Below are 24,148 nucleotides of genomic sequence, written 5' to 3' on the forward strand. Positions count from 1 at the left end.
CATAAGGTTTACACAGCATATAAAGTGCCTTTTACATCATGTTAACAATGTTACACTTTGCTTGATTATTAAATTCTGATGCAATAACTCTTCCTTTCTGGTGCATAGCAGGTCTATTTCTTTACTTATTTGCTTGTACTGTTTTTGTTGGACATAACATTGCTTTATTAGTGAGTGAAGGTGGTCTGAGAAATCCTGCCTACAGCAAAGGGGAGCTGATCACACGGGTTGTTCATAGATCAAATAGTCATGTTATACTCCATGAAATCAGTGAAAATGTAGGCAAAATACTGCTGACAGGAAATAGTTGATCTTCTATTTGTTTTTTTTAAGCTGTCAACCCATTTTTTCTTACTTAGTTTTTTTTTCCCTATTTCCACCATCCCCACTGCACACATTGTTCACTGAGCAGTTTTACTGGTCAAATCCAGTACAAAAATGAGCTTAAGCTTTAATTCCATATTGTCCCAATCACTGAGTTTGAACCAGCTGCCTTTTACACAAATTTATAGTATAATGCCCCTTTCACAAAGAGCATTACTACAAAGAAATAACGCCAAGTGGGATGAACCATCAAGAGCCTTACAATAACCTTACCATTTCATCACTTACTAACTGAACAGAGCACCTGCCTAATGCAGTGGAAGGGATGTTCTTTGGCTTTTTAGAGCAAAACGGATATGACTGTGATGTTTTTGAGCTACTTTGCCAAAAATTTCAGTTACTTTTGCAGGAATGCAAAGTGAGCGGATTTCTACAATAGCAATTTCACGTTCCTACTGATGTCTTGTATTAGGTAGCCAATTATCACTTTTACAGAAGCATACTCAACCACAGGGTCACCACTGCCTATTCCTTTTTAAAAGAATAACAGATGCTCCAGAAGTAATAAATAACCTTTAGATCTATAAACTAATTGATGACATTCAAGGTAAATTTAGATCTAAATTTAAACCCTGCAACCTCTCTGTTAACCATTCTTTACAAGATAATAATAATAATAATTAATTACATTTATATAGCGCTTTTCTCAGTACTCAAAGCGCTATCCACACAGGGAGGAACCGGGAAGCGAACCCACAATCTTCCACAGTCTCCTTACTGCAAAGCAGCAGCACTACCACTGCGCCACCTGTGAGGACATAAGGAGTCTTTCACTTGCCCACCAAAGATGGATCAAACCCTCTCCTCATACTTCTGAAATCTCTCTTTCAAATTTATTTTTCTCTCAAAATATCCTGTTCTTCCTATCATAACTACCATTTTGCCACAACTTTCCTTTTAATTTCAAATTCAAAAGGCACCCTGGATGTCAGGTGAGTTTATAGGCTCTGTTGGGGTCATGTCGAGGTTTAAAAGTTGCCACAGTTTTACTAAAAGATGCCAGGATAGAGCTAATTTTAGCAGCCTATGGAGTCTGCCCAGGCATTCATTTGCACTTCAAGGTTCAGTTCTGTAAGGAAGCATGGTGTTTGCTTTTTCAAAACAAGCCAACAGTTCTTTGCATTTTCATTTGCTCTACAGCAGCCAAGATGTCTTTCAATCTCTTGATAGGCCTGCTTGGGATGGGTAAACATCCATTGTTTTTCCATGGCTATAGAGCAACTCCAGCCATCTGCTTATCCAGATCATTATCGACCCTTGTACTCATGCACAGGACATTTTCGGTCATACTTTGGTTCTCACCCTAATTTGGAAATCCCATGCTGACTTGCGTCTGTTCTGATCCTTTTCTGTTGATTTGGAAAAAGCTTATGACAATGCACCTCATAGTAATGTAACGTAACATAACGAGATAGATACAGTTAGGTCCATAAATATTTGGACAGAGACAACTTTTTTCTAATTTTGATTCTGTACATTACCACAATGAATTTTAAATGAAACAACTCAGATGCAGTTGAAATGCAGACGTTTAGCTTAAATTCAGTGAGGTGAACAAAACGATTGCATAAAAATGTGAGGCAACTAAAGCATTTTTTTAACACAATCCCTTCATTTCAGGGGCTCAAAAGTAATTGGACAATTGACTCAAAGGCTATTTCATGGGCAGGTGTGGGCAAGTCCGTCGTTATGTCATTATCAATTAAGCAGATAAAAGGCCTGATTTGATTTGAGGTGTGGTGCTTGCATGTGGAAGATTTTGCTGTGAACAGACAAAATTCGGTCAAAGGAGCTCTCCATGCAGGTGAAAGAAGCCATCCTTAAGCTGCAAAAACAGAAAAAAACCCATTCGAGAAATTGCTACAATATTACGAGTGGCAAAATCTACAGTTTGGTACATCCTGAGAAAGGAAGCAAGCACTGGTGAACTCAACAACGCAAAAAGACCTGGACATCCACAGAAGACAACAGTGGTGGATGATCGCAGAATCATTTCCATGGTAAAGAGAAACCCCTTCACAACAGCCAGCCAAGTGAACAACACTCTCCAGGGGGTAGGCGTATCGATATCCAAGTCTACCATAAAGAGAAGACTGCATGAAAGTAAATACAGAGGGTGCACTGCAAGGTGCAAGCCACTCATAAGCCTCAAGAATAGAAAGGCTAGATTGGACTTTGCTAAAGAACATCTAAAAAAGCCAGCACAGTTCTGGAAAAACATTCTTTGGACAGATGAAAGCAAGATCAACCTCTACCAGAATGATGGCAAAAAAAAGTATGGAGAAGGCGTGGAACAGCTCATTATCCAAAGCATACCACATCATCTGTAAAACACGGTGGAGGCAGTGTGATGGATTGGGCGTGCATGGCTGCCAGTGGCACTGGGACACTAGTGTTTATTGATGATGTGACACAGGACAGAAGCAGCCGAATGAATTCTGAGGTGTTCAAAGACATACTGTCTGCTCAAATCCAGCTAAATGCAGTCAAAATGATTGGACGGCGTTTCATGATACAGATGGACAATGACCCAAAACATACAGCCAAAGCAACCCAGGAGTTTATTAAAGCAAAGAAGTGGAAAATTCTTGAAAGGCCAAGTCAGTCACCTGATCTTAACCCAATTGAGCATGCATTTCACTTGTTGAAGACTAAACTTTGGACAGAAAGGCCCACAAACAAACAGCAACTGAAAGCCGCTGCTGTAAAGGCCTGGCAGAGCATTTAAAAGGAGGAGACCCAGCATCCGGTGATGTCCATGAGTTCAAGACTTCAGGCTGTCATTGCCAGCAAAGGGTTTTCAACCAAGTATTAGAAATGAACATTTTATTTCCAGTTATTTAATTTGTCCAATTACTTTTGAGCCCCTGAAATGAAGGGATTGTGTTAAAAAAATGCTTTAGTTGCCTCACATTTTTATGCAATCATTTTGTTCACCCCACTGAATTAAAGCTGAAAGTCTACACTTCAACTGCATCTGAGTTGTTTCATTTAAAATTCATTGTGGTAATGTACAGAACCAAAATTAGAAAAAAGTCTGTCCAAATATTTATGGACCTAACTGCAGACAGACAGACACACACACACTTTATTAAATCTCCAAGGGGAAATTCACATACTCCAGCAGCAGCATACTGAAAAAAATAATATTACATTGTGTGCACAATTATTAGGCAAGTGAGTATTTTGACCATGAGCTGGTGGTGGATTTTAGGAGGCCCAGACCCCTCATGGACCTCGTGATCATCAGAGGTGACTGTGTGCAGAGGATGCAGACCTATAAATACCTGGGAGTGCAGCTGGATGTTAAATTGGACTGGACTGCCAATACTGATGCTCTGTGTAAGAAAGGACAGAGCCAACTATACTTCCTTAGAAGACTGGTGTCCTTCAATATCTGCAATAAGATGCTGCAGATGTTCTATCAGACGGTTGTGGTGAGCGCCCTCTTCTGCGTGGTGGTGTGTTGGGGAGGCAGCATAAAGAAGAGGGACACCTCACGCCTGGACAAACTGGTGAGGAAGGCAGGCTCTATTGTAGGCATGGAGCTGGACAGTTTGACATCTGTTGCAGAGTGACGGGCACTGAGCAGGCTCCTGTCAATAATGGAGAATCCACTGCATCCACTAAACAGTGTCATCTCCAGACAGAGGAGCAGCTTCAGCGACAGACTGCTGTCATTTTCCTGCTCCACTGACAGACTGAGGAGATCGTTCCTCCCCCACACTATGCAACTCTTCAATTCCACCCAGGGGGGGTTGATTTGGGTGAGGGGGGGTAAACGTTAACATTATTCAAAGTTACTGTCTGTCTGTATACATGAATTGTTATCACTCTTTAATATTTTCTTTATCAGTATGCTGCTGTTAGAGTATGTGAATTTCCCCTTGGGATTAATAAAGTATCTATCTATCTATAAACTTGAAGGCTCATTTGATTTAAGCATATCAGGTGACATGTATTTGTGTACTGAGGGAGGGTGTGGCCTAAGGAGACCAACACCCTATTTCAAGGTTTGAATAATTATTAGGCAGCTTCTTTACCTTATGCAAAATGGGCCAAAAAAGAGATTTAACTGACTCTGAAAAGTCAAAAATTGTAAAAAGTCTTTCATAGGGATGCAGCACTCTTCAAATTGCTAAGATATTGGCAAGAAGTACAAGGTGTTCAGTGCTCAGAGACATGGCCAAGGTAAGGAAAGCTGAAATCCAACCACCACTGAACAAGACACATAAACTGAAACATCAAGACTGGGCCAAGGAGTAACTGATGACAGATTTTTCAAAGGTTTTATGGACTGATGAGATGAGAGTGACACTTGATGGACCAGATGGATGGGCCCATGGCTGGATCAGTAATGGGCACAGAGCTCCACTTCGACTCAGACGCCAGCAAGGTGGAGGTGGGGTACTGGTATGGGCTGGTATTATCAAAGATGAGCTAGTTGGACCTTTTCGGGTTGAAGATGGACTCAAATTCAACTCCCAAACCTACTGCCAGTTTTTAGAAGACACTTTCTTCAAGCAGTGGTACAGGAAAAAGTCAGCATCTTTCAAAAGGACCATAATTTATATGCAGGCCAATGCTCCATCACATGCATTAAAGTACTCTACTGCGTGGCTAGCTAGTAAAGGCCTTAAAGATGACAGAAAAATGACATGGCCCCCTTCCTCACCGGACCTAAACCCTATTGAGAACTTTTGGGGCCTTCTTAAACAGGAGATTTACAGGGAAAGAAAACAGTACACCTCTCTGAACAGTGTCTGGGAGGCTGTGGTTGCTTCTGCACAAAAAGTTGATCAGCAACAGATCAAGAAACTAACAGATTCCATGAATGTTATTGTTATTAAAAAGAAGGGTGGCTATATTGGTCACTCTTTTTTTTTTTTCATGCCAGAAATGTTTATTTGGAAATTATGTGTTGTTTGTTTATTATTATCACTTTAACAGATGAAAATAAACAAGGGAGATGAACGTTTTTGATTTAGTTGCATAATAATTCTGTACACTAATAGTTGCCTAATAATTGTGCACATACATACTGTATATTCCCCTGATAATGTTCACACTCACATTTCCTTTGCATAACATTCAGGGTTACGGTTTATTAACATTTTGGATTGACTGATGGCACTGTATTTATTTCATATTAAAATTAATCCCAAAGATACAACTTGCCTAGTAATTGTGCACACTGTAATTAAAGAGTGATAAAAACAGTACAAGTTAAAAAGTGCAAGGTGGAGAGTGCGAGGCAGGTATAACAGTCAATAACATTGTATAATGTTACCGTTTACCCCAACGGTGGATTTGAAGAGTCGCATGTTGTGAGGGAGGAAAGATCTCTTCAGTCTGTCAGAGGAGCATGACAGTGACAGCAGTCTGTCGCTGAAGCTGCTCCTCTATCTGGAGATGACACTGTTCAGTGAATGCAGTGGATTCTCCATGATTGACAGGAGCCTGCTCAGTGTCGTTTGCTCTGCCACAGATGTCAAACTGTCCAGCTCTGTGCCTACAATAGAGCCTGCCTTCCTCACCAGTTTGTCCAGGTGTGAGGCGTCCCTCTTCTTTATGCTGCCTCCCCAGCACACCACCACGTAGAACAGGGCACTTGCCACAACTATTTGATTGAACATCTGCAGCATCTTATTGCAGATGTTGAAAGACGCCAGCCTTCTAAGGAAGTATAGTCCGCTCTGTCCTCTCTTGCACAGAGCATCAGCATTGGAAGTCCAGTCTAGTTTATCATCCAGCTGCACTCCCAAGTATTTATAGGTCTGTACCCTCTGCACACAGTCACCTATGATAATCACGGGGTTCGTGAGGGGCCTGGGCCTCCTAAAATCCACCACCAGCTCTTTGGTTTTGCTGGTGTTCAGTTGTTGGTGGTTTGAGTCGCACCATTTAACAAAGTCCTTAATTAGGTTCCTATACTCCTCCTCCTCCTGCCCACTCCTGATGCAGCCCACGATAGCAGTGTCGTCAGCAAACTTTTGCACGTGGCAGGACTCCGAGTTGTATTGGAAGTCCGATGTATATATGCTGAATAGGACCGGAGAAAGCACAGTCCCCTGCAGCAATATGTGAAAGGTGCTAAAATATTATGGAGTTCTAGGGCTGGTGCTACATGTTTTTGGTTTCTAATTACAGGATTAGCGTGTTTGCATACTTGCATTGAAGTTGCATTGGACTAACAATTGTGAGTCTTTTTTCCACTTTCCTTGTGTATTTTCACAGTTGGGACAACAAAGTGCATCTGAGATTTGGAGAAAATTCCATTTTGGAAACCTAATGGTTGCAATTCTGCTGTTGTTAGATGGAGATACTGTCTCTGCCTTTTCAGACTGTGACAAGATTACTGCAATGCTCTCTATCAGGACTACCTAAAAAGGACGTAAATTGGCTACAGCACGGGTGTCGAACTCTGGGCCTGGAGGGCCACAGTGGCTGCAGGTTTTCATTCCAACCCTTTTCCTAATCAGCGAGCAGTTTTCACTGCTAATTACCTCCTTTTCCGTTCATTTTAATAGCCCTGTTTTTAAGGACTCATTCCTCTCAATTGATTCTTTTCTTCATTAAATGGCAACCAAAAAGAAATGTGATGTGAAACAAACCAACAGATGACCAGCTAAACTGGAGCTTCAAACTCCAACCAATTTCACTCCAATCACTTTCTTAATGAGAAGCTTATTCTTGCTCTTAATTAAACTCGTTATTTAATTCCATGGCTTGTTGCTGCTCTCATTCTGCCACTGCAGACATTTCCAAAACTATTGATTTTCTGTTTTTTCTAAGAACATCGTTAAAATGTTATGGTGACCTGAGAGATCAACATTACCGAAACCACCTCCTTTCTTTATTTTCAGATATTGTGTGGTGGGCACAAGTGAGCTGGTCATGTGGTGGCTTGCTTTGTCTCATTATTATTTGGCTGCTAATTAAGGACAAATAAACAACAAAGGAGCCTGAGTCAAGTTAATTAAAATTAAAACAAAAGTTAATTAGTAGTAAAAACTGGTCACTAATGAAGAAGATGGTTAGAATGAAAACCTGCAGCCACTGAGGCCCTCCAGGACCGGAGTTCGACACCCATAGGCTACAGCTTGTTCAGAATGCAGCCGCAAGAATTTTAACCAAAAAGAAAAATATGAGCATATATCCCCAATACTAATATCTTTGCATTGGCTGCCAGTGTCCTTTAGAATTGATTTTAAAATACTTCTACTTGTATATAAGGCTTTAAACAATCTTGCCCCCACCTACTTCTCATAATGTCTGTTTCCTTATGTACCAAATCACAGTCTTAAATCTGCAAATTCTGGTTTGCTCATTATTCCTAGATCTAAGCATAAAAGAACTGGTGAAGCAGCTTTCTGTCCTTATGCACCTAAAATTTAGAATAATTTACCAAAAGAAATATGCCAGGCTAAATCTGTGGAACATTTCAAAAAAACTTCAAAAACCCCTTTTTTTAATTTATGTTTCCAGTAGTCATAATAAAGTAATTCAATTATAAGTTTAACTCCTTGATGTGTTAATAAGTACCCAGCATTAATCTATTGCTTTTTAATTTTTTTTTTTGTCTCCCATCCTGCGTGGTGCTCTTTGGCCTGATGCATCTCTGTCCACACATAGAGCTTTCCTCAGCAACTCACTTATTCGATTACCTCTTACTCCCTGCCTCGTTACAAGCTTGTTCACCTCCCATTATATATACACATGTATCATTCATATATACCAGCAGAGACAGTGATACAAGATGTGCGTTATGTGTAGGCACTTAGAATCACAAGTTCTTGTATAAGTATGCCACTTTCTACACAGGGCAGTTCCCTCCATTTAAGTACTCCCATTTCATAATCACTGTAGCCGTTCTTTTTAAAGCCAGTCTTCCTGAGAAATGCTGAGTGCTTTCACTCTGAAGTGCTTCTTCAACAAAGGGCAGCTTATTCCAATAAACAGTCCTGCTCTACCCCACTCACTACTAACCTCTCTAAGCTACAGTGCAATCTGCATTTTAACCTATCCCTGCTAAGAACATGAATACCTTTCAGTCAGCAGCTCTTCTTTCACAAAGTCTCAACATATGATTGATTTAATGTACGGTAAGGGGTTAGTTAACTTGAATTGTATTTTTCTTCTTTTCCCAATTTCTAACATTAACTTAAAAATTACAGGCAAGTATACGGTCTTCTATTAAAATACTCATGCTATATTTGTCAAAATCAAGATGCATTCAGGATTTAAATGCAGCCTTCCTGAACTGCAGGACACCTTTTGCTTTGGAAGACATTTTTTATTAAGGCAGTCCTCTCCATTATGTCTCTTTTCCACACACTCCTTTCTAACATCCAGTTCCTCATACATTTAAACAGTTATTCGGGCCACTTAGCCACCTTTAATTTTGGAGTGCCTGTTTTACATTGGGTAGCACTCTATAGCATAGCCTTTCCAGCACTCCTAGCTAATTTGTGTAGAGATTCCCTACACTGATACATGGTCTTCTTGAATTACAGGGTGCCTTTCATTTTGGAGTAATTCTTTGACAATGGGATCCCCTATATGTTACATAAGAAACCACACCTGTTATTCTTCAAAATGCATAAAACTTGACCACTGTATAAAATATAAACTGATAAAAAATATCATGTACATTCAGATGAGATGGACTTTATTATTATTTCTGTAGATTGAAAACTGGCAAAATAGACAGGAAAGTCTCAAAATAAGAATGATTCAATGGAAAGGTGTTACTTAGAATTAATTTTAGATCTTTGCTTTTTCCTAATCACACCATTAATTTAAAAATGTATATAAAAATGAGTGCACTACAACTTTTATCATACTATCAAAGTCTGTACTAAACTATCTTCAAGATCTGACTGAATGTCAGTTGTATAAAGAGTTAACAGTTAGATTTATTTCAATAAAAACTAAACAGTACTCTACATGTCAATGGTAATATATGCAAAAAATACTAATGAGTGGTAATGGTGAAACAGAGTTTAATCTTAATATTTAAAAAAAACAAAGCACCATTCCTAAATAAATTTTACCTCATCAACTCCATCCACCCACTTTGGAGGAAGGCGTTTTGTAACTCCGATGGCAGCTTCAGGATCCAAACTGATACCAGAAACAAGGGCCATCCTGTCATCTGCCATCTGCCAAGAAATGCATAATAAGGATTTGAAAAAAAACAGTGATTCGGCTACTTAGTGAGTGCATCTACTTCCCAAGAATGCATTTTAATACAAGAGCTACCATTTCTATAATACTTTTCATTATTACATAAAAATGTTGGCAAGTCTTAGTAAACTGATGAACAATGGTGATCCCAACAGTTATGTATGGGAACTGCATTTTAGCATACTCCTTGATCAGCTGTACAAAAGCCTTACCTTCTAACTTCATTTGCTTTCATTTTGTCTCATTTAGTACGCTTCCTTTCACAAGATATGGCTTACCTATTTTAGCTTCAGCTTACTAGTTTTTGAAGTTGAGAGTATGCACAGCAATCTATTACATCATCAGGACTAAAAAGCACCAGTTTTAATACATTTTCTTGAAAGATCTACCATCAAAATATTGCTTTGTTCAAAACATTTCTTGCCAATGCAAAACATTAAGATTTCATTAGCCTGTACAAATTTAACTTAGCTGATGGCATTAATTGATTAATCTTACTCTGCCATCCCTTCTAATGTAGGTGGAAAAAAACTGCCTATAAGTTGTCATTGTAGCAGACCTAACTCTCCTGACTATAACTCAGAAAACTGTAAAATAAGAAAATACAAATAATAATTCAGCCATTAGGAGGAGGAAAAAAAGGTTTGAAGTGAAGCAGACAGCAGTAAAAGAGAACAGACAGTACCTCATCAAGCTCCTAAGGTGGAGGGAGGATCCCACAGGCCCCATCCAAAGAAAATGAAAAAGAAAAAAATGAAAGTGAAATCAGGTGAATGTAAGGTAGCACAAGGCAATTCTACTAAAAGAACACTAAGCTAAAAACTGGACAAGTTTTTATACAGTTTCACATATAATACTAAGCATTTCAGTGGTGCAATTCAACAGTTTGCTTGCTATTTCCTTAACTCATCAATAAGGGAACACTTCAGACCAAATTTGGTCACATTAATCATTTCCAGCTACTGGAAATATGGCTCCAGTACGTGATATCACAAGAAAAAAGACGTACCACAAACACAAAATATAAATAAAATTGACTTTTTTTCTCTCTCAACTGGCTTGGTCATTGAAGAAGCAGTACAATACAATCTCAGACAACCTACCAACAAATAAAAATTCAGAAAGAAACATGCAGATGTGTTTCAGCACAAAAATGTCAGTGCGAGATACTCAAGAACATGGAGTGCCTTGAAACAGTGTTCAACCTATTATCCTTTTTCACATAAGTGATTGTCACAACCTGAAATTTCGACCAGTCTGACTGGGGATCCTTATTTGTAAATGAAATACTCTTTAAATTACAGCACAAAAAAATAAAGTAAATTATAGAACATTAAAAAATTAAATTTTAAAACCAAAAATGTCAACAATTTCTAAGTATTCATTACCCTCATTCAGGACTTGAATAGACCACACATCTTTCAGCTATTAGAGCAAGTACTTCTTTTTTGGATACATCTCTATCAGTTTTGCATAATGTGATTGCTGATCAAGCTATATTAGTTTAGTTGCTGAGTGGCGGTGGACAGAAATTTTTGGATCTCACCAGAGATATTAAATGAAGTTAAGACCAGGACTGAGAAAGTCTAGGATACCAATGTTCTTCCTTTTAGGCCACTCCATTGCTGCTCTGACAGGGTGCTTTGTGCCATTTTCCTGTTAAAAGACGAATTTCCCTTCAAGTCTCCATTTATCTGACAGTGAGGAGCAGGTTTCCCTACAGGGTCTGTCTGTACTGTGAAGTATTCATCTTCCCATCAATCGTGAAGAGACTGCCAGCCCCTAAGCTGTAAAGCACCCCCACAACATGATGATGCCACCACCAAAACATTTTACATTGGAGGTGAAGTAACCTGGCTGATGTGCAATGTTAGATTTACACCACACATACTGCTTGTTGTTCAAGCTAGAGTTCCACTTCAGTCTTTGTCACAACTTTGCAGTGCCTTCTAAGCGATGTGCTGCATATTTTAATGGATGAGGTTTTTCTTCCTTACCACTATTCTCATAAAGGACAATTTTTTGCAACACTTTCTGAATTGCTGAACCACGAAAATCCTCTCCAATTGCTGTCAATGACTTCTGCAACTTGGTCAGTGTGCCAATTAGTCACTGAACAAGAAAGGCACTTGTCAAGACACTAAGTTTAAATGGGTGACCTGGCCTAGGCAGTATGCCTGTATTTTATTATTTTTTTCCACTCCTGTATGAAGGACTGCACTGAGCTCTGAGGTATAGTCAGGAAGTCTTGTATCCTCCCACTAATTTGTGATTCTCTACAATTATAGCCCTGACTTGTTTTACAAGCTCTTTTGCCTTCATTTTGGTTTACTTTGTGGAAAAACTCCACCACATTGATGGACCTTACAGAGACACAGGGGGTATTGATACTGAAATAAGGGCAGGTGATCCTTCTATTTCTTACATGGGTGGAGACCATCAGCAAATTGGGTGAGATGGCAATGTAATACACTGCATTATATTTACAAAGGGAATGACCATTTTGTAAATATTACAAATTAAACTTTTGAAAGGTCTTCAGATCGTTTTTTGTGATTTGGCACAATGTACACGATTTGCAGATTACCTTGAAAAAAAGCTTACTTTAACATGTACATTTTGAATCTAAGACAACAAGTCGTGAAAACAGTTTCAGAGGGCGAATACTTTTTCAAGTTGCTGACACATACAGAATACACTGTTAGTTGCATGCATTTCTTTAAATGAAAAGGAACCACAACACTTACATGCATAAACATTGACTCGAAAAAAAAAAAATCAAAGCACTAACCTACATCTGCACAAATACATAATAAAAGCATGGACAGTTAAATTTGTGCTGCGTGTAGTAAACACACATGCACGAACACAGTGGTGAAATTAGAAAGGGTAAATACAAGCACAAATACAATGCAAGGCACGGGCTGGAAAGCGCTGAATGACAGTTACATACACTAGAAAAAGACAACTTGCTACGTACCCATACACACACACAAACAAATAAATAAATGAGAAACAAGCATAAAAGAGGATGCATGGGCAGGCACGAGAGATGCTGTACATACGAGATAAACGATGTCCACTTAACATTATTCAGACTATTCGGATAAATAACGATGTGTTTCATTTTAAAAATGTACGCATTTGAGTACGTGAAACTCGAGACTATTGTATTAAAAAGTAACTAGATATGGCAAGGTGAGAAAGGCAAGGAAAGGAACGCTCCCGGATGCCAGGCAGTCACCAGCAACGTATCCTTCCTCATTTGACAAACCTCGGGCCTGCTCCTGCTCTCCGTCACTGGGTACCCCGTTATCCCAATCCATACGCCAACCCCAAAACCCCACCCTTCCTCCCGAACCCCCACTCCCGGCCATACTCTTCTCCCTTTCCGAGACGGTGGCACTCACCGCGGCCGCGCTATGCGCATTCACAGGACTGCCGGAGGAACTACTCACTTGCTCAGCCAGCATTTGCCTGTTTTGGACGGCATTGTTCCGCATTAATAAGAAGGCATCAGTAAGACGCCTGGTTGCCATGTTTGCCCCCCAAAACCCCAGCACCGCTCCGCCAGAGTCCAACGGGTCAGAGCTGGCAGGGCGCAGGCGCTAGCTACAGTCACTTCCGGGTTCCGGTGGTAACCAAGCTGTTGTTCTCAAGGTTCCGCCGCTGCGAGCGGATTCCTTCCGAGCTGTCAGTGCCCGGACTCTCGTGAAGGTGGCGCCAATTCTTGACACTTTCGAAACTCGGTCTCTTCTTTGAACGTTTTAATACGATAAAAGAGTCAACGCGGTTAAGAGGCTGACTCTTCTGCTCGAGTGGCACATCATGTTCGACCTTTTCATAAGAATTATGAACGCCTTGAAATCACTGCAGTCTTTTTGTCCTGTGCCTCCTGATTCACAGCTACGAGAAACATCTCCACATAACGACATCCCGTTCTCCCCATCTTGACGTATATTTATGCAAGACGTCGAGCTTTTGGGGGTTGTTCCCCTATCTGTGGCCCTCTAGACCCGAAAAACACTAATTTCAAGGTCACTTGTTGCGAATAAGATGTTGAATTTATTTTTTGATCCTTTACAAGAGATCTGACCCTATACGGACCGCTATCAGAGGATGAAACATGACACATTTGTTATTACAATCAAGAATATCTAGGCTCTTTAATATTTCAAATATCTGACGCAACCATTCTTGTTTATTATGTACCTCTACTTCTTGAAGTAAATATTTGTTTTTCTTATGAAAACCCTGAAATAGGGCGGCTTACACTAATTCTGACTTTTCTGTTTTTACAATCAAAAACTATTAAAGGGTTTACACAATGCAGTAATAGTGATCAATTATAATAATAATAATTCTTTACATTTATATAGCGTTTTTCTCAGCTCAACGGTATTTTCGCAAGCTTAGATGTAAGAAGATGATCCTCTGTCGCAACCCCTAACGGGAGCAGCCGGAAGAAGAAGGAAGAAGAAGAAGAAGAAGTGTACTGATAAGCGACCTGACTACAGAATACACAGGTATACACTGAAAAAAGTGTTTTGATGATTTCATGCTATTTTTATGTTTTTTTGTGTGCTGAATTTAGAGATTGAAAACTCTTTTTTCTCCATCACATGGTATTTTTTTTTTTACAAAATAAATATTTTAACTGTCAATTATAATTTTTTTTATTGTTTTGTACTATGATTAGATAGATAGATAGATAGATAGATAGATAGATAGATAGATAGATAGATAGATAGATTAATCAAATATCAGTATTTTAATTTAATGATAATTCTTCATGGATGGTGTTTGACATTTAGGTTTGTGAAGGACAAACCATAAAAAATAATTGCATGTCAAATATAATAAATTGTTTGTGATATAAACTTACAACATGAAGTGTCAGTTACAGTAACACATTTAAAATTTCAAAATTACAAAAGTGTACACAAATAACGTTAATGATATGCAAATTGCAGAAAACGTTGCTATTATAAATTTGTTTACGTTATTGTGACAAAAATAAGCTCTTTCTTATTTAACAAGTCAGAAAAGCACTGCATATTGTAACATTTGGGTGTTTCCAGGGACATAGTTAACTGATTTGAAAATGGAAGCTTTTCCTGTTATTTACTTAATTCATCTGAGAGACAGATGTCACTTTTTTGTTTTTTCACTATTTTGTCCGAGTGGTATATGCCTGACGTGTGAGAGAGGTTCGCTCAGACTGCCACACTGCTGTTTATACAGGCCAAAGAAGAGCTGCTGTTTATATAAGCGCCATGCATGCACACACTACTGTTTTTTAATCACTTGTACTGAGGATCAGTTTGCCAACAGGAGCAGCTACCGGATGTGTCAAATAGGAAGACACAGTAGCCTACACAAAACTACCAGATAAAATAAGACCTCTAGAGTTAAATCCGAAACAATAAGCTAATATGTAATTGAATTTTTACAGAATATTTTTCTGTCTGCTTTAAGGATAGGTGACATGCAAGAGAGAGCGCTTTGGGCAGGACAGGTTGCAATATCTGTTGATCCATCCATCCCCTAAATCCACTTATCCGGGGCAGGGGGCAACTGGAGCCTATCCTAGCAAGCAACAGATGCAGGCAGGAACAATACCATGGACAAGTTGCCAGACCATCGCTGGGTGAACATTCACACACCAGGGGAAAATTCAGCATAATAAATTCACCTAACCTACATGTCTTTAGACTGTCGGAGGAAACCAGAACAAACCCACAAGGACACACATGTAAACTCCATGCAGGGAGCACCCATTGTGCAAACCCTAGACTCCTTATTATGAGACTGCAGTGCTGTCACTGCGTCACCTTATTTACATTAATTGTGACCTTAAAAAACTGAAGAAAAAAATTAAATTTATTTGAGACTTCTTTTAGCAAAATAGTGCATCTGTTGGAGGGGTCAAGCCTTTCTGTCCACCCCTTAAACTCTGCCCATGTAATTTATTTGAATTTACTATTTCCTAATATTTAGATCTGTGTTTAAAACAAAACAGTTATTTAATTTGGTAATAAGGTAGTGCAGAAACTTTGCATATATTACAATGCTGAAGAATGGAGACTATTTATAGACTCATCTAAAAGAAGCCTAAAAGGAGTACTACTTAACAGTAATAAATGTGCATCTATTCCTGATGCTCTTTCTTTGCATTTGAAAATAACCTACTATATGACACTTCAATGAGCACCATTGGTTCATATGTTGGCACCTGAACCTTTGTGTATCTTACTAAGTGAGCAGTCAGGGCATTCAAAATCCCCATGTGAGTGGGCAGCAGAGCCAAGAATCAACATTGGGTTTAGAAGAAATGGCCAACTAGAAAAAAAGATACAGTTTGGTGCTAAAAACATCATTGGACCATGCTTGGTGGATCCAGATAAATTGCTGCTACCACCACTTCATGTGAAACTTGATTTAATGAAGCAGTTTGTCAAAGCTCTATTAAAAGATGGAGCCTGGTTTACATATTTGTGCTGAAAGTTTCCAGGTTTGCCAAAAGCTAAAAGAAAGAGGGCATATTTTCTGGACCTGATATAAGCAGAATATTATGATGCAATTAACAACCTGGAACAACATTCTTGGGTGTCATTCAAAGGAATAACTTCTACGTTTTTTGTTAACAATAAAGACCTAGATTATAAAGAAACTGTGAAAAATGTATTAATTAAGTGTAAAGAATTGGGTAGCAATATGAGTGTTAAAGTTCACTTTTTGGATTTGCATTTAGAATTTGTCCCTGAGTGAGTGAAGAGCAGGGTAAAGATTCTATCAGGAGATCAAGAACATGAAAGAAGGTACCAGAGGTGTTGTCACTATGACAGTGGACTACAGCTGAATGATTAATAGGGACATGCCAGAGAAAGTGTGCAAATGACAATCCACCAAACGAAGATCTGGATCAGAAAAACCAAGAAGTGAAAAAATAGGGAAATCATATGTAAGTCAATTAACAGGTATAGTTGTTTTCTTTACATATATGTTTAAAAACATATTGAATAAATATTTTCATGTTGAATTGATTTGAAACAATACTGTGTACATTAATAAACTGTATAATTTGTTAAATTTCCATTACATTTCTGTTCAGTTTTGTAGTTAAATGTGACATGATGAATACATTCTAATTATTTTTATTGCATTCTTGAATGCAAAAAAAAAGAAAATTATTCCCAATAAAAAAATGTATGAGTTTGGTTTTGCAGACCTGTGAATATTATGAGGATGGTTCGAACCACAACAGGATTCTAGGTTGATTATGATGTACGTTGCAGAATGAAATAATATATTTATGGAGTACAGCAAAAATTGTCTTTATTACACCATAATACATTTTATGCACCAGACATACTGTATTTATGTACAGATGTGTACTTCAGGGGGGTTAGAGGATATTATAAAAACAAATTAATTGAAAATAATTTTTGAAGACGTATTTTTGAGATCAGATACTGCCCAGTTCATTTCCTTTGTGGAATCTGCATGTTCATCTCATTTTCTCTGCAGGTTTTCCTCTGGAATCCATGTATGTGTTTTAGGTTACTTGTTGATTCTGAATTGGTGAAATGTGTGGGTGTGGATGTGTGCCTTTATGTGCCCTGTGATGGACTGTTGCTTGTGCCCAGTAAAACTGGGATAACCTTAGGCCTTTGGGACCCTGAATTGGTTAATTTGGCTTTGAAAACAGGTGTATTTGGTATACAAACATTGTTCATGAAGGTTTGATATGTACACAGCACACAAATCAATCTTACCTTTGCCATTCAGTACAATGTATCTTTGAAGGATGCTAAACAAATACAATATTGTTTAGCTGTGAGACATATGCAATCCAATCCATATCAGGCAGTCCATATCAGTAAGCTACATAATTATGATTGAGGCTGCAAAAACAATTCCCTGCTACTGCTTAGCCTCAAGCTGATTGTGGGAGAAACAGCTTGAGCGTAGGTGTAGACATGTTGTTCTTCAAGTCTGGCCCTTTACCTTATTAATAATTATGACAAAGCAGGAGCTGACAGAGAAATGGTGAAGTCGTAACTGCAATGGGTGGTGTCAGGGCATTTTAGAGGTGTTTTTGTTTTTTTTTTTACCATTCCCCGTTAAATTGGCCTAGTTACATTTTGGTGTGTTTTTTTTAACTTGAAGTTGTGTCCCAATGCACAATTTGAAGGGCTTAAGTTAAATAACTGTATTACTGTTATTCCAACTTTCAGGGAAACACTTACCTAGCCCATCACAGGGGCCTCTGTTTATTTCCCATCACCTGTTTAATTCAGTTCGGTATTTGGGAGTGAGGGGGTAGCCTAATATATACTGGATACCTTTTGCAGGTTGTACATTAATTCTGAAAAAGCCCTGACCTACTAATGGCTGCTTTTGCGTGTGCAGTGATTTAGTTTCATATTGGAGGGCAAACATTTTAGATAGATAGATAGATAGATAGATAGATAGATAGATAGATAGATAGATAGATAGATAGATAGATAGATAGATAGATAGATAGATAGATAGATAGATAGATAGATAGATACTTTATTAATCCCAATGGGAAATTCACTTTTAAATTCATTTAAAAATTAAAAATTCATTTTAGAAGCATTTATTAATTTGGAGTGACTATTTGTCAAATGTCTCCCTCAAATTTTATATAATGTTCATCCAGCAGTTGTTATGAAATGCAGTAAAAGACAAACTTCTACACATACAGTAAGTAACTAATTCATATAGATGTATTTTTTGTTCATTATCAAAACTTGATGGTTTCATTGTAGAGTCTTGACTCTAAGGACGCACGGAATACTCCCAGACATACACACTTACACATATTCATACTAAGCAAATTTAAGGCACCACGTAAACTTTCATACATGTCTTTGGGATGTTAGATTAAGCACACAGGTGCACAGACAGTGACCAGGCCATTTAAATCCACATTCCAGAGGTCATGAGACACCTGGCTTTCTTTACCCAGGTCACTCAATGGAATGCCTCATGAAAACGTCCAGTGAAACTTGTGAGGCTTTTGCTATATTTTTTAATCACTAAATTAATGATATTAAATATAATATAGTACATCCCCCCAATACTGATCCTATTAAACCTCGGTATTCCATTTTAAGTAGATTTACCGGATTTATATAGAATAATTTCTCAACTGAGACCCTCCACCTGTGTCCTTGAGCCAATACCAACAAGTTTTTTCAAAGAAATAGCCGGCATGCTAATTGATAGTGTTCTTGATATAGTAAATTCGTCATTAGATATTGTTTTCCCAGGCTGTCTTAAGACTGCTGTTGTTAAACATCCTGCTCATGAAAAATAATCTCGACTCCTCTGTTTTTGAAAATGTTAGACCTATTTCTAACCTGCTTTTCTTAAGTAAAATCCTAGAAAAAGCAGTCATTATGTAGTTAATGATCACTTGAATAAACATTCTGCTCTTGACAAATTTCAGTCAGGTTTTAGAACAAATCACAGTACAGAAACTGCACTTGTTAAAGTAGTAAATGATTTGGCAGGTAAATGCAGACAGAGGCCATTTATCTGTTCTCATCCTCTTAGATCTGAGTGCCGCATTGGATACCATTGATCACAATCTTATAAATCACCTTAGTCAATGGGTGGGCCTCACAGGCATTGTCTTAAATTGGTTTGATTCTTACTTAACAGATAGAAGGTTCTTTGTTAATTGTGATAATTATACCTCAAATACACATGATATTCTATATGGTGTTCCACAAGGATTCAGTTGCGTTGGATCATGTGCGTTGAGTCAGACAATACTGGCATTTTCATCTAAGCACCTTCTGGTTCTTGTTTAATACCAAATTTAATTGCAATGTGATCCTGGCTAGGTTGTGTGTCATTTTGACTTGATGGAATGTAGTCATATTTTAAGTTCATTTTCAGTGTTAGTAATAGAGCTTTTGTTCATTCTACATAACATCTCCATCCTCAAAGATTATTAATTATCTATAATTTATCTATCTAATTACAGCCAAATAATTATACAAGTGGACATTATTCCAACTTTGTTTGAGGATATGATGTTGTCTTCTTTTTTTTTTTTTGATGATCCAGTTGTTTATGAGTTGGTGTAGCTCACAACAACTTTTCTACTGCTGCTAACCATAATTTAAAGTCACACACCTGTGGTTTCTTTTAAATTGATTTAACACCTAAAATTATGAGGAAACACTGGAGCCTTTGCACAATTCAAGACCACCTTCTATGGAACACTTTTTATGGTTAGATTATCGTCAGTTGTCACCACTGCCCAGGTTTCAGTCAAGGAGCCAGCAGAACATCTCCATCCAGGTTATGCCATATACCCCATTTGCAATGTAATAAGGTACAATTCCATCCAGATGGTGCAGACGATTCAGTAAGAAGCCATGCCCATCCTGTTTTACATCAGACCTGCTATGAATCAATATGAAAGTGGCCCTGTATAGATTCTTGAAGGAAAAACTGCTACCCAAGCTTGTTTCTTGAAGGTTTCTTTGCTACAGTTCATTTTTGTGCATCTTCTGAATGTTTGATTTAATGCAATTCCTTAGCTCATGATGACACAGGTTTCCATATGACAGCTCATCAGTGTACTTGTGTTAGGAATTTTCTAGCAATCCCAAGTGTTAAAAAAAAACAAGGTAATAAGACTAGACTGACATCCATTCCCAAGTTGGCCCCTTTGCCTTGTACATAATCCTTTTGAAAAGAGCTCTGGCTCCCCAAGAAAAAGTACAGGAATAAGTGGGTTTAGAAAATGACAAGGATCAATGAAAGTCAAAAAGCTTTCAATGCACACCAAAATAATTTTTCACCTGCAATGTATTGCCTTATCAATCTACTGTAGATTAAATAATGATCAGTACAGTGCATGAAAAGAGAAAAGATGGATGAGCATAATCAGTGTTCATACAGTAGGAGTAGGAATTACAGGTTTGCAATGTGAAAACAAATTGTGAGCTGTCTTTTGAGCATGGGTCACACAATAAATTCAAAAGGACAATATAAATTTTACTGTGTAGCCTTTCACACATATCAGGAAATAATCACACAAGCAGAAAATCTAACAAGTCCTCACTTTGGCCCCAGCAAGTTGGTATTCTTTCTACCAGGTGTCATTCCACAGCTTAGCTACTGCATCATCACACTTTTCTTCAGTCCATTTCACACACAGGTATTTAATTTCCAGGCCTTAACCTCAACAACCTTAAATACATTAACCTGGGTTTGAGGTGGCTTCTTTTATTACCCTTTGGTGGCGGATACTGCTCGGCACATGACAGCACTAAATCCCGCATACTGTCTAGACCACTAAAATGCCAGTATTAACCTTGTACAATCCATTCAAGTGCCTCTGCCACACATTATAGGGAGACCCAAAGGAAAGAGAAAAGGAAAACACAGTAGCATTCCCTTGTGAGTATGATTCCTAAATCCCAGCTATTATTATTTGCACTACTGACCCTTAGCAGTTTATTCACAGCTATACCATTTACTGGAGTTTTCTTCTCCCCAGTGCAGTACTCACTCAGACACAGCTCCTTTTGCAGCTTTCTTGATGACAGTTTACGTCACTGACAGAGTTTAGAAGATGGTGTGCCCAGGAGTGCACATCACACTACCACCCACATAATGTACCTGAACATAAGGATATCATTAGTAAAGTGTTGGACAAAACATATATTCTAATAAATCTGTATGATTTATTAAATGACATGCAGTAAACATATTCATTAAAAATGGAAAACTGCCCTACAGCCATTTCTGCTGCGATAAATTCAAATTGGGAAAATGAATTCCTGCCCAACTGAAACTTGTGACAAGCTGTGCAAAATTGGTTTCCTGTAGCCCAGCGGAGCATGAAGATGTTTTAGCTAAATGGACTTGATGAGTTCTGAGCTTTGAAAAGGGTACTACTTACTGTAAGAGTAAACTGAACTGAATTTCTCCCTGGGTAGCGCATTCATTAGCACCCCTACCTCAACCCCCAAGTGGCCCCTAAATTGGGACGAACTGAGACTGTTTGGGATATTCTCTTTATGGGCCTCTCTTGAACAATGCCAATTAGCACTTCATCAATTAATTTTTATTTTATAAGGTGTTTTACCTAGAGCATACTATTGGTGCTTTATAAAGCACAAAAGAATACAATTCAAAGCAAATGCCATAACAAAGTGCAATAGAAAATAAATCCATCCATCCATCTATCCTCTTCCACTTATCCGAGGTCGGGTCGCAGGGGCAGCAGCTTGAGCAGAGGTGCCCAGACTTCCCTCTCCCCGGCCACTTCTTCTAGCTCTTCCGGGAGAATCCCAAGGCGTTCCCAGGCCAGTCGAGAGACATAGTCCCTCCAGCATGTCCTGGGTCTTCCCCGGGGCCTCCTCCCGGTTAGACGTGCCCGGAACACCTCACCAGGGAGGCGTCCAGGAGGCATCCTGATCAGATGCCCAAGCCACCTCATCTGACTCCTCTCGATGCGGAGGAGCAGCGGCTCTACTCGGAGCCCCTCCTGGATGATTGAGCTTCTCACTCTATCTTTAAGGGAGAGCCCAGACACCCTGCGGAGGAAACTCATTTCAGCCGCTTGTATTCGTGATCTCGTTCTTTCGGTCACTACCCATAGCTCATGACCATAGGTGAGGTTAGGAACATAGATCGACTGGTAAATTGAGAGCTTCGCCTTGCGGCTCAGCTCCTTTTTCACCACAACAGACCGATGCAGAGCCTGCATTACTGCAGATGCCGCACCGATCCGCCTGTCGATGTCACGCTCCATTCTTCCCTCACTCGTGAACAAGACCCCGAGATACTTGAACTCCTCTACTTGGGGCAGGATCTCGCTACCAACCCTGAGAGGGCACTCTACCCTTTTCCGGCTGATGACCATGGTCTCGGATTTGGAGGTGCTGATTCCCATCCCAGCCGCTTCACACTCGGCTGCGAACCGATCCAGAGAGAGCTGAAGATCACGGCCTGATGAAGCAAACAGGACAACATCATCTGCAAAAAGCAGTGACCCAATCCTGAGTCCACCAAACCGGACCCCCCTCAATGCCCTGGCTGCGCCTAGAAATTCTGTCCATAAAAGTTATGAACAGAATCGGTGACAAAGGGCAGCCCTGGCGGAGTCCAACTCTCACTGGAAACGGGTTCGACTTACTGCCGGCAATGCGGACCAGGCTCTGGCACCGAACGTACAGGGATCGAATAGCCCTTATCAGGGGGGCCGGTACCGCATACTCTCGGAGTACCCCCCCACAGGATTCCCCGAGGGACACGGTCAAATGCCTTTTCCAAGTCCACAAAACACATGTAGACTGGTTGGGCAAACTCCCATGCACCCTCCAGGACCCTGCTAAGGGTGTAGAGCTGGTCCACTGTTAAAATAAAATAAAATAAATTGCTAATGGAACTGAATGACATTAAGGTTTAAACAAAATGGAATATTTCCATTAGATATCCCTTAAACCTCATAAGTGTTGTTTTACAGTTTATGATAAAGGCTGCGTCAACTATCAGAAGTTGCCTTTTTGGTCAGTTTGTCATATGGTGGAGCCAACGTGCTGGCCAATTTCTAAAACTGTTGTTGTCTAGTGTCATTTATGCTTTCAGTACAACACTGTTTAGTAGATGATACCACTCTTATTTTATCTTATATTGTCTCCACCTAATCTTCTTTAGGCTGGTGCTGCTATTCAATATGGTACAAGCTGGCATCACTTTGATTTTTAAAATGCTGTCATTACCTCATCTGTTTCAAATGTGTCACTTTTCATCAGTTTACAAAGTGGCATCACACTAATTTGTTTCTTGTGTTCACTGTCTAGTACTCTTCCGGCTGGTATGCCACTGTTCACAAATTTACATGGTTCTCTTACTCTTTCCATATAATTACTTCCTAAAGTTGCTTACAATATATAAAATACTGTGGCACTTAATGACAATTTACAAAGAAGTCACAGCAGATTTTTGTTTTGGAATTGGTGCCATAGCCAGGTGACAGAGTTAAAGTGTGAATGTGAATTTCCCCTTGGGATTAATAAAGTATCTATCTATCTATCTATCTATCTATCTATCTATCTATCTATCTATCTATCTATCTATCTATCTATCTATCTATCTATCTATCTATCTAAAGATCATACTGTAAAAATGTTTGATGAATATACAGTACCACTTGTGAACTTCCCTTCAGAGTTCAGTAAAGTTCTATCTATCTATCTATCTATCTATCTATCTATCTATCTATCTATCTATCTATCTAAAGATCATACTGTAAAAATGTTTGATGAATATACAGTACCACTTGTGCAGTTTACACTTGTGAACTTCCCTTCAGAGTTCAGTAAAGTTCTATCTATCTATCTATCTATCTATCTATCTATCTATCTATCTATCTATCTATCTATCTATCTATCTATCTATCTATCTATCTATCTATCATATACTGCTTTTCTTATCTATCTACAGTGCATCCGGAAAGTATTCACAGAGCATCACTTTTTCCACATTTTGTTATGTTACAGCCTTATTCCAAAAT

The 24,148-nt window shown here is 38.9% G+C and overlaps 1 protein-coding gene across 5 annotated transcripts in view; it reads right to left on the bottom strand.

Annotated features, from left to right (window-relative positions):
* stx16 (syntaxin 16) overlaps positions 1 to 13,265 on the bottom strand; it is a 33,509-nt gene extending 20,244 nt beyond the window's left edge. Inside the window, exons 1-2 of one of the 5 annotated variants that reach the window (XM_051933088.1) lie at positions 12,972 to 13,265; positions 9,441 to 9,548 (exon numbers count right to left, since the gene is read on the bottom strand). In XM_051933088.1, coding sequence (XP_051789048.1) covers positions 9,441 to 9,548; positions 12,972 to 13,112 — 249 coding nt within the window. In that variant the 5' untranslated portion in view covers positions 13,113 to 13,265. Of the gene's footprint in view, positions 1 to 9,440; positions 9,549 to 10,258; positions 10,390 to 12,971 lie in introns of those variants that run through there. The other 4 variants (XM_028811956.2, XM_028811958.2, XM_051933089.1 and 1 more) reach the window with 4 other exon arrangements.
* Between the last annotated feature and the right edge of the window lie 10,883 nt (positions 13,266 to 24,148).

This window comes from Erpetoichthys calabaricus, chromosome 10 (assembly GCF_900747795.2).
Source record: "Erpetoichthys calabaricus chromosome 10, fErpCal1.3, whole genome shotgun sequence".
Taxonomy (NCBI): domain Eukaryota; kingdom Metazoa; phylum Chordata; class Cladistia; order Polypteriformes; family Polypteridae; genus Erpetoichthys; species Erpetoichthys calabaricus.